Source organism: Erithacus rubecula (assembly GCF_903797595.1).
Source record: "Erithacus rubecula genome assembly, chromosome: Z".
NCBI classification, from domain to species: Eukaryota; Metazoa; Chordata; class Aves; order Passeriformes; family Muscicapidae; genus Erithacus; species Erithacus rubecula.
The window spans coordinates 16,303,845-16,321,707 of NC_136661.1; the positions used below are offsets into that span (position 1 = coordinate 16,303,845).

Below are 17,863 nucleotides of genomic sequence, written 5' to 3' on the forward strand. Positions count from 1 at the left end.
CTCTACTCAGTCCTGGTGAGGCCACGTCTGGAGTAGGTTGTCCAGTCCTAGGCTGCTCAGCAGAACAGAGACACGGAGCTCCTGGAACAGGTCCAGCAGAGGGCAACAAAGGGGATTAGGGGACTGGAGCATCTCTCCCACTCGGAAAGACTGAGAGCTGAGCCTGTTCAGCCTTGAGAAGAGAGAGACAGCCGAGAGGGGAACTCGTCAATGCCTATAAATATCTAAAAAGGGAGCGTGGTGCCAAGAGGAAGGATTGTCCTTGGTGTTTGAGCAGGGACGTTGGACCCACTGTAGTCTGGAGGATACTGTGATTCCAGAGGCGGAAACAGCTTTTTCTTTGTGTAATAATAATAATAATAATAATAATAATATCGTCACCTGCCCGTGCTCGCCGCGGAGCACCGACCCTCTCATCCCCGATGCCAGCCGTGCCCGTGCGCCCCGGGGCCGGCAGGTGACGGCAGCCCGGGGCCGCGCCCGGGGCCGCGCTCGGGGCCGCGCTCGGGGCCGCGCTCGGGGCCGCGCCCGGGGCCGCGCTCGGGGCCGCGCTCGGGGCCGCGGCGTAGCGCGGCGCGATTGGCGGCGCGGGCCGGGGCCGGGGCCAGGGCCGGGGCCGGGGCCGCGCTCGGGGCGGGGCCTCTCTGAGGGCGGTCCGAGGTTCCTCCGCCGCCGCCGCCGCCGCCCGCCCTTCCCGCCCTGCCCCGCCGCCCGTGCCCGGCCTTAAAGGCGCGCGGGGGGCGCGGCGGCGGCAGTAGCGCAGTGCGGGAGGCGGCGGCTGCTCAGCGGTGCCGGCAGCGCGGGGGGGTCGTTCCCTCAGAGCGCCTCGCCCGGAGCCCCTCCCTGCCGCCTCCGCCGCGCTCTCGGGCCGCGGCTGTCACCGCGCCTGCCGCCGGGCGCCGCCAGCATGTTTGACAGGACGCGGCTGCCCTTCGTGGCGCTGGACGTGCTCTGCGTGCTGCTGGGTAGGTCGGGGGGCCGCGGAGAAGAGGGGGGAGCCGCCCCCGGGGCCCGCGCTCCCCTCGCACGGCACCGCGCTGATCGCATGCTCGCCCCCCTCCCGGAGCGCCGCTCCGCCGGCCCGCACCCCGCCGTGCCTGCCGCCCCCCGCCCGCTCCCGCCTCCGCCCCGCCCCGCACTGGGGGACCTGGTCGCTGCCGCGGGCCGGGAGGGAAAGCCCCGGGGGGAGGGAGCTGCTGCAGCTTATCCGCTGACATCTGGAACTCCCTCTTCTCTCTGATGTCCTTACTCTTCCTTCCCTAACCTCCTCTGTCGGATGAAAACCGGTTGTGGCAAAAGCCAGTGCTGGAGAGGTAGATGTGTGGTAGATACCTGCAGCCTGGGATGCGGTTGTTATGCCGAGTGGGTCGGGAAGCTGTCCTGGAAGGGGCCGTCATCACGGGAACGCCTCATCCATCCAGGGTCCTGCAGAGGCGCGGCGGTGCTGGCGGCAGGGCAGGGCTTCGCTCTGAGGCTCGGTGGAGCGCGGTCCCGGCGGCACCGAGCCGCTGGCCGGAGCGAGATGGGACCTTCCTTGGGGCGCGGCGCCTCCGTGCGCGGCAGGGACGGACAGGCGGGTGTCGGGGCAGGAGCGGTGCCGCGGTGATGGGCAGGGTTGAACCAGCACAGCCACAGCACACTGCCACAGCGCCGCAATGCTTATCCTGGCCAGCCCAAATACCAGCGCCTTCCCCGCGTTACTTTATTCCGTTTCAGTCTTTATTGAAACTACTTCATGTCCTGCCAATTTGCATTAACTCTCGCCTTTTATGTAATGAGACAGTGTAAAGAGCAGTGATGTCAGTTGCCGATCAGAGCAGGGAAGTTTAACTTCGTAAGGAGCCCTCTCAGTGTTGGGAGCCTGGGATTTATCTTTACTCTCTGGAGGTGTACTTACTCTCTGGAGGTCAGTCTTAGGAAGTGCTAATTTTGGCTGTTTTGCTTCTTAAGTAAATAACGTCAGTACTTCAGTAGTCTAAGCACTTTCTTGTCATGTTCAGTGAGTAGCATTCAGGCCTAGCTTGTGAATTCCTTCCTGGCTGAAATTTTTGGCTGATGTTTGTGGCATCACTATAAACATAATGAAGAATGTTTTTCTCTTGTTGGATGCTTCAAATAGCGATGGTACCTGTAGCTAAATGCCATTAAAGAGCATATTTACAATGAATGCTGCATTGCTCTTAGGTAATGTTACAGGAAAGAGAGCTTTTGCAAAATGATAGTGGATCTATGTAATCCACTGAGAGCAATCTTTATTCAGATCAGAAATTTTATCAAACTGTGCTATTGTGAGAACTAAACTTTCATGCTGTCTTTGTGGTGAGTAAAGCAGCTTTGTCTGTCTGGATAATTGTTGTTACAAAATCTTTATAATTAGGCAACAGTTTTCCACTAGGTTGTATGAAGCATATGGGCATATTGTAAATAATCTTGAGTAATCAAGAAAAGGAAAATATATTGAAAGTACAACTGCAGAAGCATATAACCTGAAAGGATTAGGGTTTACCCCTACTGCTGTCCCAAGTCTTTAGCTGGGAAGGTAGGTTCTTGACCTTGCTCTGCAGTGCAATATCAGTTCACACACCTTTCCCTTCTCTCCCCCTCACCCTGTGTAGAATTTAGATCTCAGATGCACTTATCTGATGCCTCAGTGTGCTGCAGGATTGCCAGACTTTTTATTTTACCTTGGGCTTGTTTACTTCCTGAAAAGTCTGAAAAATGCAGGCAGTGTGTAATATGAAGTTCCCTGACTCCTTCAGCTTTAAACATACTAAGTTACAGGTTTCAGTGAAACTCTAGCTGAAACAAAAAGATATTTGCAGAATGGGAAAGATACTGGATGTAGGACCAAGTTGTTTTCCTCTTCTGCCTGACTCTCATGTGACTGAGACAGGCCTTAGAAGAACTTAGGTCTTACCTGTGTCTAAAGGGCTGTTTAATTTTTTTGCTGTAAAAAGAATAGTACCTGTTGTTTGTGGACTTTAACTCTCACTTGTCTCCTGCCCTTCCCCCTGCCTGTGCACTTTGGTATCTGCTCAAATGACAGAGGTAACTGCCCAGATAAAGTGACCTGCCCCTATGAATAAACGATACCTAGTATCTCCCTGCAGGGACCACGAGGCCTTCAGCAGAACTGAAGGTTTAGGAAGAGGAGTTAAGGACTGAACCCTTGATCTTGGTGTGGTTGCCCATGCTACCACAAAAAGGGGTACCAATAGCATCCTCAGCCTCCCCAAGGTAACTCTTGTTACTTGATACAGAGCTTTTCGTTTTTTCTCCTCTTTTTCCTGTTTATATCTTCTCCAGAATAAGTGGAGATGGGAAAGAAAAATTAATTTGATTGTCTCAGTAATGTTGAACTTGAAGCCCAAGTGATATCCAAGCATTCCAGTTGAAGTTGTACTGCTCTGACACACCCATGAACTCACCGCGGTGGAAGCGGGCGATTCTGGCTGTGTGTCCGACTTACTCGCTCCTGGTTTAGTCAAGCCATTTTTGTGTGGTTTCAATTTCCCAGCATAAGTTTTTCAGAAGAAAGGGAAGGGGGGAAAAAGAGCTATCCTGTGATTTTGGTGTGTCTGTGATTTAGATGGATTTATTGAAAGGCATGGTATGCATAAGATGGGGCTGAGGTAAGAGAATAAGAAAGACATTAAAGAGGAGCGGGTGGGGAGAGGGGGAAAAAAGTAGGAGGTAAAAACATCTCCCCCCATTAAATTATTAACCCAATTTGGTTGCCTGAAACTTGAGTCTAAGTTTCTTTTAATTTTCCTTAAGAAAGACCTTTCCCTCATCTACCTTTTTACCCACGAAAGGAGAGAGAATTCAGGGAAAGCAGTCTATGGTGCCCTAGGAAAATAACTCCCTCCTTCTTATCAACATGATAATTCTCTCCTTCTAAAAATAACACTGGTGTTTCAGCATTAATGTAGCTTTACGTTCTGCAATCTAAAAAAAAAAAAGCAAAAACTGCAGGTTTCTGCAGTACCTGTCCTCGAGCAGTGTGAGGAGGCTGCATCTGCATTCCGTGCTGATCTGCAGTGCTGGGTGTGTGTGCTGCATGTCCGCATGCAGCTCTGCAGTGCTGCAGGCAGCTCCTCCCCTACTCCCCGTGTTCCACTGGACAGTGCTCAGCTGCTTCTGGCACTGGAAAGCTTGAGTGGCCTGAACTACAGGATTTCTTTCTCCCTCATACTTCTGTTACTTGTCTCTTCTAGGTTTTCTGATAGACATTTTATATAGAATGGCTGAGATTTGCATTCTAGACAGTAGTAAAACCATTTTTCACAGATAGATACTGAGGCTTGGTTCTTATAGTTTATTACACTTCCAAACTGTCACACAAAAAATGACAGCTTATTAGAATAGCTTAACTAGTTAGTTTCCTACTGGTGTTTTCATTGGGCACTATATATACACACACACACACACATATACATACACATGCATGTACTCTCTGTCACTCCTACTGTTCTATTGTTTGATTGCAAATCAGGTTCCTTTTTCATTAAGGCAGGTAAACAACACTTTGAAAGAACAAAGTTGGGAAATACTCCTGCATCAGTGGAAGAACTGCTAAATACATTTGTCTTTAGATCAGACTCTCACAAAGACAAAATCAGATTAAAGAAAGCTCTGCAGAGGTGACTGGAGCTGTAAGGAAAACACTTTGTCACAACTCTGGGAGGATTTTCATGTGGTCTGTACATGTTGAAATGCATGGCTAACTTGGTGCAGGGGTGCAGTATAATGCAACAGTATTTCTTTAGTCCCTTGCCTGACTATGCAATTACTGACAAGCCATTTTAAGTAACTGGGGAGTGTACTTGTCAATATGAGATTGCTGGTGCAATGCAAGAATACGTCCAACCCAAGATTAGAAAAACTGAAGCCTTCAGAGGATTTCGACCCTTACTGCTCTGATTCATTTTTCTGCACTATATTGGAAATAGTAAAGAGTTAGTTAAATTTAAAACTGCTGTGGTATATGGCCATATTTGTGTAGAGATTTCATCTTTTTTCTTCCTCTCTGTCCTACCCTGTGACTGTGGGGAAGGTGAAACTATGGCAATCTTATTTATACATTATCATAAATATTATTATTTTTTTCATGAAACTGCTTCTGAGTGAGGGAAGGACTTCCAGTACTTCCAAATGGAAGGACATGTGAACTGAACCCAGAAATAGTAAGCACTCGCATCACTTTCAGCTTGCTGCTTCAAAGACTGCTGGAATGTTTTGTGATACATGGTAGCATGCTGAACAGCAGATGTGTGTGTGTGGGACATGGTGAGTTTGCTTTTGCAGGGTGTGAGCTGTGGAGGTGAGATGGCTGGACCACCCTGCACAGAGTTTTGTTTCAGTGCTGTTCTTCTCTTGGGAGTGTTTACTTGTGCTGTCGCTGAAGGCTGCAGTCTTGGTGACAATTAAAGTATTGCTGCTCAGTCAGGGAAGGCTCCTTCTATGTGGGTTAGCACTTCCTGATTGCCCTAGTTCAAATAAAACCTCCTCCGCTATTATTTGTGACTCACTGACATATGTGTCACCATCCTTATTTTCCACATCATGTGGCTGCTAAATACTTTTTCTAATGCATGAATGCGATGTAAAGCTGTAACAGGTACATGTGAAAGAGCAGTTTTTCTTCACTGACACTATCCACCAGGTACTATGACCTGGTACTTATTAAGTTGACACTCAGTTAATTGGAAGCATGCTTGTAACCTGAAACTGGGAAAGTCTTTCTCTTCCTACTATGCTTTCTTCTTTGCAACAGTCACTTTATATTTTCCCCAACATAAAGAAAGATGCTGTACCAGAGACTTGCTACCTCTAGATCAGAAACCTGCAGAAAAACTTTAGGTAAGCGTTCAGTTAGTTAATGAAGACTATTCAAAGTCAGGAGTCTGGTTCTTGCCAGCTTTTTCTGTTATGTATCTTGTACTGTTTTCTGACTCAAAACCAGGAGTTCTTGCACTTACTTTTTTACAGCAATGGGTAAATGAATTCTAGCTCACCTTCCAGTGCCTTCCCAACAGCCAAATCACAAACTTGGGTCTATATTATTTTCTCTTGGCATAGCTGAGCAAGATGCTTATCAGCTCTTGGGTGCCTTACCAGCTGTGTGAGTCCTGGTGATTTTTTTTCCTTAGCCTTAAACAGTCAGAAAGGCTCTTCCAGCTCTCTTACATGGGGTGGTGACCTTTGCATAAGGGCACTGGAGGGGAAGGGGCTTCTGACATTTTCTGTAGAAAATTAAGTATCCCACTAAAATTAAATTATGAAATAGCTAATCTCTCATGGGTGGAGAATTCCTGCTCCCCTCCATGCTGCCTGAGTGCTTTTTCATGCTGTAGAGAGCTGATGCAACATGCCTCCTGGTTTTAAAGAGTTAGGTGGTATGAACTGATAATGACTGAAAGCAGCTTGGTCTGAAGGCTGCAAAATCAGAGACCTGGTGGGAGAAAATAAAGAATTGATTACTGGTTGCCTGCTACTGCATAGTTTTATGTAGGAGCACTGTTGCTGACCAGATGCTGATTAGGAGATAAAGCTGTGATAATCCTCTATCTGGGACTATGTTGCAGCAGCGTGAGGCAGGTATCACAAACAGGTGACCCAACTCATGAATGTACCCAATGAGAAGAGATCTTGGGCATTATACTATGCCAACTGACTCGGATTTACTATACCCAACAATTGGTAATCCTCTTTCCAGAATTAGCCCAGGATAATTAAAACAAACTCACCTTGGATGGAGGAAAAAAGTGCTGAACAGAATTGCACAGAAATGTATAGGCAAGATATTCCACCCACAGAAATATAGCTTTAAAATGAGCTTGATTTATTGCTATATCTGCTTGGTTTGGTTGGGTGTGCTTTTCTTCCTTGTCCCCCGTCCTGCAAAAGAAGCTCGTAATTCCTAGATTTTATTCAGGTAAAACAGTAGATTGAAAACTTGAAAATCTACAGACACTAGAAATTCAGATAATGGATGATTAGCAAACAGCTAGTTTTATGACAAGAATTAAAACCATTTAAAGCTATTTTAAAGAAGCAAGATTTCTTTAGAATACTTTCTGCAACTATTTTGTTTGGTTTTTTAAAAATCGGTTTTATTGCCACTTCATCAGGAAACACAAGTCATAGAATCCAAATATGTGTTGGGAGGGACCTTAAAGACCATGTAGTTCCAGGCCCTCTGTCATGGATAGGGATGCCTTCCACTAAAACAGATACTCACTTCAGTTGTAACAATAAATTTCTCAGTCCTGTCTGTGGGTAGATGTATAAGCAATTTACCAGCCAGAATAGTTCAATCCTGCAATTTTAAAACGAAAAAAATTGTCCTTCATGCATTAAGGTTGTGATACCTGTCTCTTCTTGTTTAACAATTGACTACTAATGACTTGACCCACTTTCTGGGAGGGATTTTCATTTTTCTAGTTATGAGGCTGATCTCAAGATACAGAACCAAAACTGCCTATTCATAAACCTGCATCGTATTTTTGGCTCTACTTTTGCCAGATTCTCTGGTGCATTAGTCCTTCCCATACAGTCAGACACAGCTGTTAAAATCAAGACTTCTTGTTTGTATGGAAGCCAAAAATTCACCCAAATAAGCTTCTTCAGCAAATTATGATATAGAAAGATAATGTTGAAAATTTATAGTGCACCTATCAAACTCTTTCTGTTACCGTATTTAGTTAGAGGAAATGACCAGTACAAGAATAGGCTGGTTTTGCTCAGACTTTACTGATTGATCTTTAAAAAGCTGTGACCAAGAAGCAGTCTGAGTTAGAAGTCTGGGAAGGCACTTTGCTTTTACTTGCATTGTACTTTAACTCGGTTTTAGCATCTCTCTTTAATGTGATTACTTGATATTTGGCAATAGGAAAATGAAGATTTCTTAAGTTTTAAATTAAAAATACAGGCATGTCAGATCAGGACACCCATTTTAGAATATCTATCAATTGCTAAATGAAACCAAAGGATTGGATGAGCCATCAGTACCTCCTTATTTATACATCCTTATTTCCATTATGCTGCCGAGGAAACAATGTTTTTTCTATACACAGCCTTGATTTTAGTATCTCCTTTGCTTTGTCTCCCTCTGCTAAATATGCAGGTTTCCGAGGAGCTGTAATGGGGTTCCTTGGATCTTGTAAGGTAGCTTCAGTTTGTTACTTAGTCATGGAAGAAGGGTCACAATTTTTTGTGATCTCTATCCTAGGAAAGGAGAAAACTGTACCAAACAGACACTAGGTTCAGTTTTTGCCTTAGTGTAGAAGGAATTATGTACCAAATTTCAGCATCTCAGGTGGCTCCTGTCTCTCTTAAGAATATGGTGACATTTTAATTTCGAGTTAGTATTAGTGCATTTTTGTCCATTTAACTTTGTTCTGTTATTGATGAAAAGTCTTGGATTACTAAGCCACTGAAACTAAGCAATAGGTGCAATATTTTCTGAAACTAGAGTACTGGGATGGTAAGAAAAATATATCTAAATTTGTCTGCCTTGATTTGAGGCATGGAAGGGCAGTGAACTGTGCTTATCTTAAGCTGAAGAGGTGGTTTGGAAGCTGGTGGTTTGGAAGCTGGTGGTGGAGAGACTTGGGAGAATAAACTGCCAGTTATAACCAGGGAAAACTGATGTACAGGAAGCTAATGGCCCTTAAGGGATGCAGAAGGCAGACAGTGAGATTGACCCTGTCAAAAAGTCAGAAACTATACTCTATTAGATTCCAAAAATCATCTTAGTAATTTTTTAACTTAGTGTCTGCTTTCCTTGGTGTTCCATTGAGTGAGTTTTTAATAGTTTTTTGCTGACTTGGGGAAACTGGGCTTCAATTTTCTGTTGTTAGATAAGCCTATGTTGTACTAGTACTAGTGTTCAGTTAAAATACTCCAAGCCAGTGTGATGGCTCGGTCTAGCACTAGTGGAGATCCTGGGAATGGAAGAAAGTCAGGTTGCTATTTTTGCCTGCAGATTCTTTTCAGTCTTCCCATTTCTTCTTTAAACATATGAGTGTAATCGTCAACACAATCATTAATGCATAGAAACTGAGATCACAAATCTAATGCTGGTAACTTCTACTACAAATGGAAAGCAGCATTTGGAAATCATATGGAAAGCAGGTCTATTACGTGTATTTCAAGACTTTCAGTGCTGTGGCATTATTCATTGTACTCAAGTGTCAAGAGCAATGTTGTATAAATATTTTTTCCAGATTCTGAAGTAATGGATTTTTTGGGGAGTCTCCTGAATCAGTACAAAACAAAACTTCTCTGATAGCTCAAGAATATATGGGGTTATGGTTGCTTTCCCTTCTCAGATCTGTTTAGATTGAGCTTTCTGTGGAGTATATGTTCTTACAATGTACCATTAGACACTACAGACTTCAGTCTAACATGCAAAAGAAGTTCTGTTCTCTTAAACATGGTGGCATGCAGCAGTGTGTACAGTGTAAAGTGACATTGTGGTGTATGATAGGGTATACAATGTCATGGAAATTCTGAGTCCCTCTGTAGCACTGCTGACTTTGTTAAAGACTGTTTAAATAAAGTACTGCTATGCTTGTAGGGCTCATTGGAAAACGAGCATTTATGTTCCTGACAACTAATTGCCTATTATATTTCTAGAGACTGAATGGTATTTCAAGTTAGGGTGTGTAGTTATAGGTGAAATACTCTGAAAGCCTCCTGTTGTGCACTCCCACAAAACAAAGATTAAAATGGGAAAATAGTTACAACTTCTGGAGTTAAAAAGAGAAGTAATCTTAACAGACATTCAGAGTTGGTGTCACCTACATTAAAAGCAAATCCCTCCCTGTCTTGCTGACCAGTTGAGTTTGATAGTTCCATTTATTCTGTGTTGCTCTCCTGGTCTGTAAACACCATGATTTAGGTAGATTGTGTGCAAAAATCTCCGTCTTTGGGGGCATGTACATTGTTTTATAATTCTCTATACAGTACCATCAAAGCCTTTAACTGAATTTGATGCTGAGTACATAATGTGCACAGTGATGAAATATTTAATTTCCCCTACACAGGAGGGGTTATAGTGGGAGAAGTCACCCTTGTTTATTCTGGCTGCAGCCAGTTGGATTCTTCTCCACCCCTTGAGCAGCACTGCAAGGCAAAGAACTGCTGACCTCTCCTGTTCCATTTGCTCTCTGCTTCTGCCCCCATGGTGTCTTTTAGCTGTTAGTCGGGGGTCTTTAATGTTTTCAGGTCTGTCAGTAATGGGGCAGTTGGCCTCTGCTGCACTGGGTGAACTGCTGATGACTTCCAGGTGTGTGTCCATCCAGCTGCAGCCTTCTCTTACCCCTGACCAGAGCAGAGCCCAGGGCACAAGTCTTTGCTTGTGACCTGTGGTTGGCTCACTTGTCTGGTGTATGTTTCTCTAAGTAACAGAGTAAGTAAGAGCAGGATAGGATATATTGCTGTCTTGTTTCTGCCTTTTAAAATTTGTATTTGCAGTTCTCTAAGTCCTCACAGGAGAGACAATTGCATGGGTTTTAGAGTAACATACATTTAGTGTTTGTAAAAGTCAATTTTTAAAATTTCAGTGTAGCTATAAGGGAGAATACACTTGTCCATGTTAATGTTTTTAAACAAGTGTTTTCACCTGTTCTAATTAATTTGGACTGTAGATAACTGTACTGGTGCTCCCATGTAGTAGACTGCGGAGTGCAGAGAAACTGGAATATGCTGTAGTCCTGTCTTAGTAAATGACTGGACTGTCAATTGGGTGCTTGTGTTGATACTGAGCTCAGAGGAAAGTTTCCTTCGCTTCCTGCCTCCATCACCCTTGCCTGGCATAACAAAAAGTGTTGAGGAACTTGCTCAATTGCTAATCTGGCTTCTCTGCTGGTCAAGACATAGATCAGAGGACAAATAAAAATGTACATAGCATGAAGTTGCAAGTAAAATAGTAGGAAAGATTAGAATGTTGTTCATGCTTTTAAATACATGTATCCTGTTTACTGAAGCCTATCACAGCTTCTGGCATTATCAGAACAATCAGTGTGCTGGTATAGAAATACTTCACATTCCTTAGTGTAGAAAAGTAAGATAAAGTTGTTTAAAGTGGCTAGGAGGCAAGCTGTGGGCTACCCACTTATCTCAGCTACTGCAAGTAAATAGCACACTGATTTTTCTCTTGTACACTACTTACCTCTAGTTATCAAAAGTGTAAATGCTCTCTTATTATTTTAATATCTTCTTTCTCTTAATAGTTTTTTGTATTCTAAGAGCTTCCTGTTTTAAAAGGTGTTGAGTCCTTTGACTATTCATAGGAAAAGAATTTCAGCCTGTATCCTTTTCTGCAGAGAGCAGTATCTTTTACTGATGTTTCCAAACTCTCTCCAGCAGCATGAGGTTGATCTGAGTTTCTTTAAATCTCTTGCGTACTTCCTCACCCCAGACTGCACACTGGAAAATGAACAGTGAAGCAAACATCGTTGTCCTGTCTGAAAATAAAAGCAAAAATGCGTGTGTTAACAGTAGGAGAACTTAAATTCTCTCTTGCTTTTGGTAGTAATTGGCAGCTGTATAGGTTTAGCTTAAAATTATTCTGTTGGAGTTATTAGCATTCTTATCTATCTAATAAGAATGTAAGCTATAGAAAGTAGCTCATCTGTTTTGAGGATATAATTTGATGTGTTTTGTGGAGATTATTTCATTATTTCTCTGGTACAGCTAAGATTAGTTTGACACTCCCTAGCTAAACTGTAAACTGTGTATTTCTGTTCTATACTTTGTCAGCATATCAAGTGCCAAATATATTGGTCATATTCTTCAGGGTGAGCATACAGAAACATAAAAATTCTTCTTAGTCTTGTGTTAGTCCAGTACAGGTTCTCTTGATTAACGCTTACTTGCGAGTTCATTGCAGCATGAAGAAAAAACTTTGGTTAATAATCAAGCTAGAATGTTGTCATTTGCCATAGTGTCCATTAAGGGTAACTGCCTTTCTCACAGTTCCAGATATTAGTTTGCTTTGTTGAAGAGAACTTCCTGATTGAGGATGAGATAGGAGTACTGAGTAATTTTGCCTTGGACAGCTTAAAATATCAATTCAGCAGGAGTTTGACTGCACAGAATCTTGAATGGAGATTCTGTCACTTGCACAGATAAGGAGGCCAAGTGGGTTAATTAAGATGTATTTACAAAATGCTGTGCATTCCTTAGGATTATTTAAAATTGTGAGGAAGAAATCTGATCAAGATGCAGTTTCATGAGGTGTTGAAGCTGATCTATCCCAGTCTGTCCTTGTCCTTTATTCCACACCCTTGGCTGCATGTTCCTACTCTGTCCTTTAAGCCAGCTCTTACAGTAATACAGTTGGCGAGGTGACTCTAAAAAAACAGTGTTGTGTGGGCATAGGCAAGAAGGGGGGTAGTGGGGGATGGCCAGAGGTGGGAGAAGGACAGGACAAGTCTGAGTTGTCTTGGGTTGCTCTTGAAAGCTGAGCCATGTTTTGTGAGCACTAGATCTGGTTGAGAACTAGGTAGTACAGTATCACTGAAGTGGTTACAAACTTTAGGAGTTTCTTTCCTTTTAAAGCCAAGACAATAATATTCTTTGCTGATCTTGAATATTTATGGCAGCTGTTGTAAAAGACACTAATTTGGCTATAAACTTTTTTCCTGTTTATGAAAAACAAGCAGCTTGCTGCCGAAACTACATGGACACCTGAAAGTCTTCACAATGTGACTTCTTAAGCTCCAAGCTTAAGCACCTCAAGCTAAAATTACCAGTGTGATAAATGCCACAGATCAGAACAGTTGTGCAGCATTACATGCATTATGAAATATGATGGATTGGTACCCATCAAGTCATTTGTAGGATAAACTGAAATATAATTGCTTTTGTTTGGTCTTATAAAGATGACTGAAAATATAGCAAATAGACATTTTTTGATTAAACAGACTTCCTTTGGGAAGTCTTCTTTGCTTTCTCCCCTTGGGTACTGGTATTTTATTTTTAACATTCTTTTCTGTGGGTGGAGAACCATTCTCACATGGGACTTCCTCCCTATTTTATTCTCCTAGCCTGGACCTCCCTTCCTTCCCTTCTTTCAGGCATTTGTCACGCTATGTCATCCAGCTAGATGTGATCGAATAGTTCCTGAATGCTATGTGTATTACTGGGAATTATTGTAGGTGGTCAGGGGAAACTACACTGCAACAGGCTTGGACCTACAAATTAGAGTTGGAAACTCCTTGTGAACTCACCATACCTCATGTAACTTTACAACTGTGTGTTATCCTGTTCTTACAGTTCTAGCTCAAAACTTAACGCTGTTCTGTCCCTGCAATCCCTGCTCAGTAATTCAATCATCATTCTTGCCTGTGTCTCCCTCTTTATCCTGTTAGCTTTTTTTTTCTTGTTCATGTGTATGAAGCTCATGTACTTTTCTTTCGTAGGCAAAGGCTTCCAATCTTTGGAGTGTATTTTCTTATTCAAGTTTGTTACATCTGTAGCTTTCAGGGTTATAAAACTATAGGATATTTTGGGTGGAGATAAAGATTATCTCATGCCAATATACCTCCCATGGGCAGGAACACCTTCCACTCAGCCAGGTTGCTCCAAGCCCCATCCAGCTGGTCTGTGGGTTAGCTAGAGTCTATTTGTGTGAGCATTGCAGAAGTGTGTCCTTTTACAAGTCATGGCCACTGGAGTGACTAGGTTGTTCTCTCTTCATAGTTAAAGACAAGAGAAAGATCAGAGGATGGCTGTCTTTCTTGCTACTACCTAACAAAACAGCCCAGAATCTGTTAGTCACTAGTTCTTGACAAGATAAGCTGCACAATTTTTACTAGAAAGTTGATAGAATCCAATTCTAATATGTTCTGGTCTGAATGATGGGTGACTTCAAGCAATAGTTCTTTTTTACAGCTGAAGGTCGTGCTTTATAGGATATGAATCACAACGAAGCCATTTTGATCCCTTAAGGTATAAAGCTACTTGGTTCAGAAGAGCACCTTGAGGTTACTGCTGGTACTGGCTAGATGAAAAGAAAAAGAGGTATACTGAGCAGAGGATAAGGCATAAGAGCTGCTCTACAAGATTACCTTTTAGCCTGGTGATCTTGCACGAGATCTTGGTCACTCTTTGCTCCAGTTTGTAGAAGCTAATGAGACTGAACATAAGTACATTCCTCAGAAGTTCAGCCTGCTTAAAGGTCATGGAGATGCTTGGTACCTCTGATGGCAATACTGATCTGTTATGTACATAAGTGGTGGGGTTGTTTTCTGCTTACAGTGAAAAGTTCAGGACTGTTTGCTTACATGTACTAAGTCTCGTCTTCTCTCTCTGTAAAATGAGCAACAGTAAAAATCCTACCTACCACTGTTTGGGAGAGGTTAATGATCAGCTGAATACCACTTCATAAAATCTTCTGTTCTGTTGCAAAGCTGTGTATCATTTAGATTGCAGTAGGAATTTAACAGTAATTAAAAGAAATGGAAATGGGCAGTTTGTCTAAGATGTGTCTTTTAATGTAGGCTATACAGATGAGTTTTGCAGTTACTTTGAAACTGTTCTCATCTGCCCCATTTATTTTCTGCTTTTCATTTCCCCCCCTTCCCAGATCAAAAGTTCATTATATATTACAGTTCTTGATATTAGATTGTAGCAGCTTTTTGTGGAAAACAGGTATTTATGTCTGTGAAGTAGTCCACTTCTGCAAAACACAAGCTGTTGATTAAGTTAATCATGAGCATGTGATACTTCCGTATGTGAAAATCTGGTGACCTGTTTGAGAAGATATGATTGTGTCAAATAGGTGATGGGATTACCATTCCATCATCCTGCTGGGTGTGCAACAGCAGAGGTAAAGACAGGAAGTGTGGACTCTTAAGTTGTTAGTGGAATCTTGCCATGGCCTTGAGAGTAGCTGAAACTTGGCTCCAGGCATACGAACATACAGTAATCCCTTTGGTCAGAGTGAGCTTTCTGAGTTCTTCAAAGTTCTCTGAAAATCCTGTAAGAATGATTCTTCTGGAGATGGTCGGTGTGAGAAGCTGAGTTAGCCACAGCCTGAGCATGCACCCAGTTCCCATGAAGCACTGAAACACACAGGGATTTCCACCCTTTCTTCCATCTTCACACCACCTGCAAGCAGCCCAGAATATAGAATTGTTCAGGTTGAAAAATACCCTTAAGACCATGAAATTCAACCATTAACAGCTGTGTCCTGCAGGATACCATGTGCCTAAGCACCATGTCTACACCTCTTTTAAATACCTCCAGGAGCAGTGCCCTGGGCATCCAACCTAAACCTACCCCAGAGCAATTTGAAGAAATTTCCTCTTGTCCTATTGCTTGGAGATTGACCCCTACCAGTCTGCAGTCTACTAGCAGGAAACTGTAGAGAGCAATGAGGTACCCCCTCAGGTTCCTTTTACTCAAGCTTAACACTCTCAGCTCCCTCAGTCACTCCTAGCAGGAATTGTTTTCTAGACTCTTTGCTCTTCTTTGGACATGGTCCAAGTACTTCAGTTTCTCCACCTGGGATGGGGCAACCTCAGATATGTGTATAGAATGGGGAATGAGAGGCTAGAGAGCTGCTCCACAGAAAAGGACTGGTCAGTGGCAAGTTGAACATGAGCCAGCAATGCCCTGGCGGGCAGGATGGTCAAGCATTCCTGGGGTGCATCAGGCACAGCATCACAGCAAGGGAGGGGATTGTCCCGCTCTGCTCTGCACTGGGGCAGCTTTACCTCAAGTGCTGGGGGCAGGTTTGGGTATAGGAAAGACATTGAGTTGTTAGATAGTGTCGAAAGTGGGGCAACAAAGACCTTGGCCCTTCAAAGCGCTGAAGATTTCATCCACCAGAGAGGTGAAGCTGTACAAGGAGTAGCTGAGGACATTTGGTCTGTTCAGCCTGGAGGAGACTGAGGGGAGACCTCACTGCAGTTACTGCTTCCTTGAGAAGGGAACAGGAGGGGCAGGCACTGATCTCTGTGGTGATAGTAACAGGACCTAAGGGAATGGCCTGAAGTTGTGTCAGGAGGTTTAGGTTGGATATGAAGAAAAGGTTTTTGACCCAGAGGATGGTTGGGCACTGGAACAGGCTTCTCAGGGAAGTGGTGTGTTGGGTTGCTATACAGGATGTGGCTAGAAATGTGTATTCTATCACCATCTGTTGAATCCGGGTGGGGCAGTGACCCTTATCCCTGTGGCACATACTATCTGCTAATGGGCCATCTCTAAGACCAGGTGGGGCAATCATCTTTATCTTTTCCACAACCCATCCTCCCTCCAGGAAGATATAGTCTGCTGATGAGCCATTAAGTCCCACTCTATGACTGATAAAATTACATCATCCTATTGGGAGATTTCCTCCCCCTGGCTGGACACCAAGCTTTTCCTACCTAGATAAAAACTGAGATTTTTGGACAGCAAGATTCCTCTGGAATCCAGTGGAAAGAAGGTAAGCTGGACCTTTCCACATCAAACCTGGACCTTTAAAGGAAAACTGCAACCTTCTACAGGACCACTGCTTCAACTGAACCACATCTACCACTGCAGAAAGATTGTAGCCACCATTTAATGGGACTGCTACCAACACCGTGACTGACAGGGTGTCAGGTTATAAAAAGGGTGCTGTGTCCTTCAAAAATTTGAGGAATTTTTTTTTGAGATTCTTCTAGATTCTTCTAAAAGTGATTTGTCCATTACTCTCAAAGCAGCAACTGCTAACCTGTTTAAAATTTATCATAGATCAGTTATGCTTAATTATTTTCGTTTCATTCTAATTTATAAATATACTACACAAATTTTACAGGGTTTTAAAATTTTTTTCTTTTTCCAGGTTTTCCTTCGAAAGAAGGCAAGTAGTATTCTTTCAGCCCCTTTTTTCTTTCTTTTCATTATTAGTTAACTATTTGATGTAGTTTAATTAACATCTTCTGATTCTTCTATGGCAAGGAGTCCCTTTGTAGCAGGAGCTGTACACTAAATGACAATCCTTCCAGAAGATCTAGTTACTTCCACAGAATGTTCAACATTGAACTCTGCACTTACATTTCAGTTCAGTCAAACATGAAGCAGAAAAGACTAATATCAAGGCTACTGAACATTTATTCTATGTAAACAATAACCTCCTTGAAATTAGTCAATTTATTCATTAGGTGATTATCTTCATTTGTTACAGAAGGGTTCTCAGCCATCTCTGATGAGCTAATTACTGTCTGTAACTATTATGAATGATTTCTCTAACATTAAATTACAGAATTACAAAAAGATAAAGCCCCTACATTTCTGGAAAGGCATATTGTACAACATGTTTATGTAGCATAGAAAATCACCATTTTATGGGGAGTGCTTTATAGCTTTACATAAGAATGGAAGTGTGTTATAAGGAGATCATTTATTGTTAAGCAATGATAAAGGTATACTAAAAATTATTGTCAAATTATTTTAGTTCTTAGAATACAAAACATAACAGAATGTCATCTTTTATCTAGGTCAACATAGCTGGCCTGGCTTAGTGATGAAAATGACTTTAATAAAGACTTTGAGTCAGAAAGAACCTGCCTGTTCTGGTGCCTTCTCAGGAGTATTTTTTTTCTGAAGTTTTTGGATTTTTATCTCTAAAAACATCATAATTTTCTTTTCAGAAATGATTAACATTTTAGATCATAAATTATTCCATTACAGAAAGACCTCCTTCACAAAAAATGAATCCTACTGATTTTAAACCTCTGTGGTGTACTGAAAAATTCTGTTAACTGCAGAAAGACACTTAGGGCAGGTAGTTGGTAATCAAGGAGTCAGTAATTTTAAACAGGTTAAACTAATCCCACTTTTCAATTTATTCAGATAAAATCTTTTGGACTCACTCTTCCCC

The 17,863-nt window shown here is 42.7% G+C and overlaps 1 protein-coding gene across 2 annotated transcripts in view; it reads left to right on the top strand.

Annotated features, from left to right (window-relative positions):
- Nucleotides 1-664: 664 nt before the first annotated feature.
- Nucleotides 665-17,863, top strand: part of PLPP1 (phospholipid phosphatase 1) — a 66,669-nt gene continuing 49,470 nt past the window's right edge. For both annotated transcript variants that reach the window (XM_079330424.1, XM_079330425.1), the window contains exon 1: nt 665-965. In XM_079330424.1, the coding sequence (XP_079186550.1) occupies nt 908-965 (58 nt within the window). In that variant the 5' untranslated portion in view covers nt 665-907. The remainder of the gene's footprint in view (nt 966-17,863) is intronic.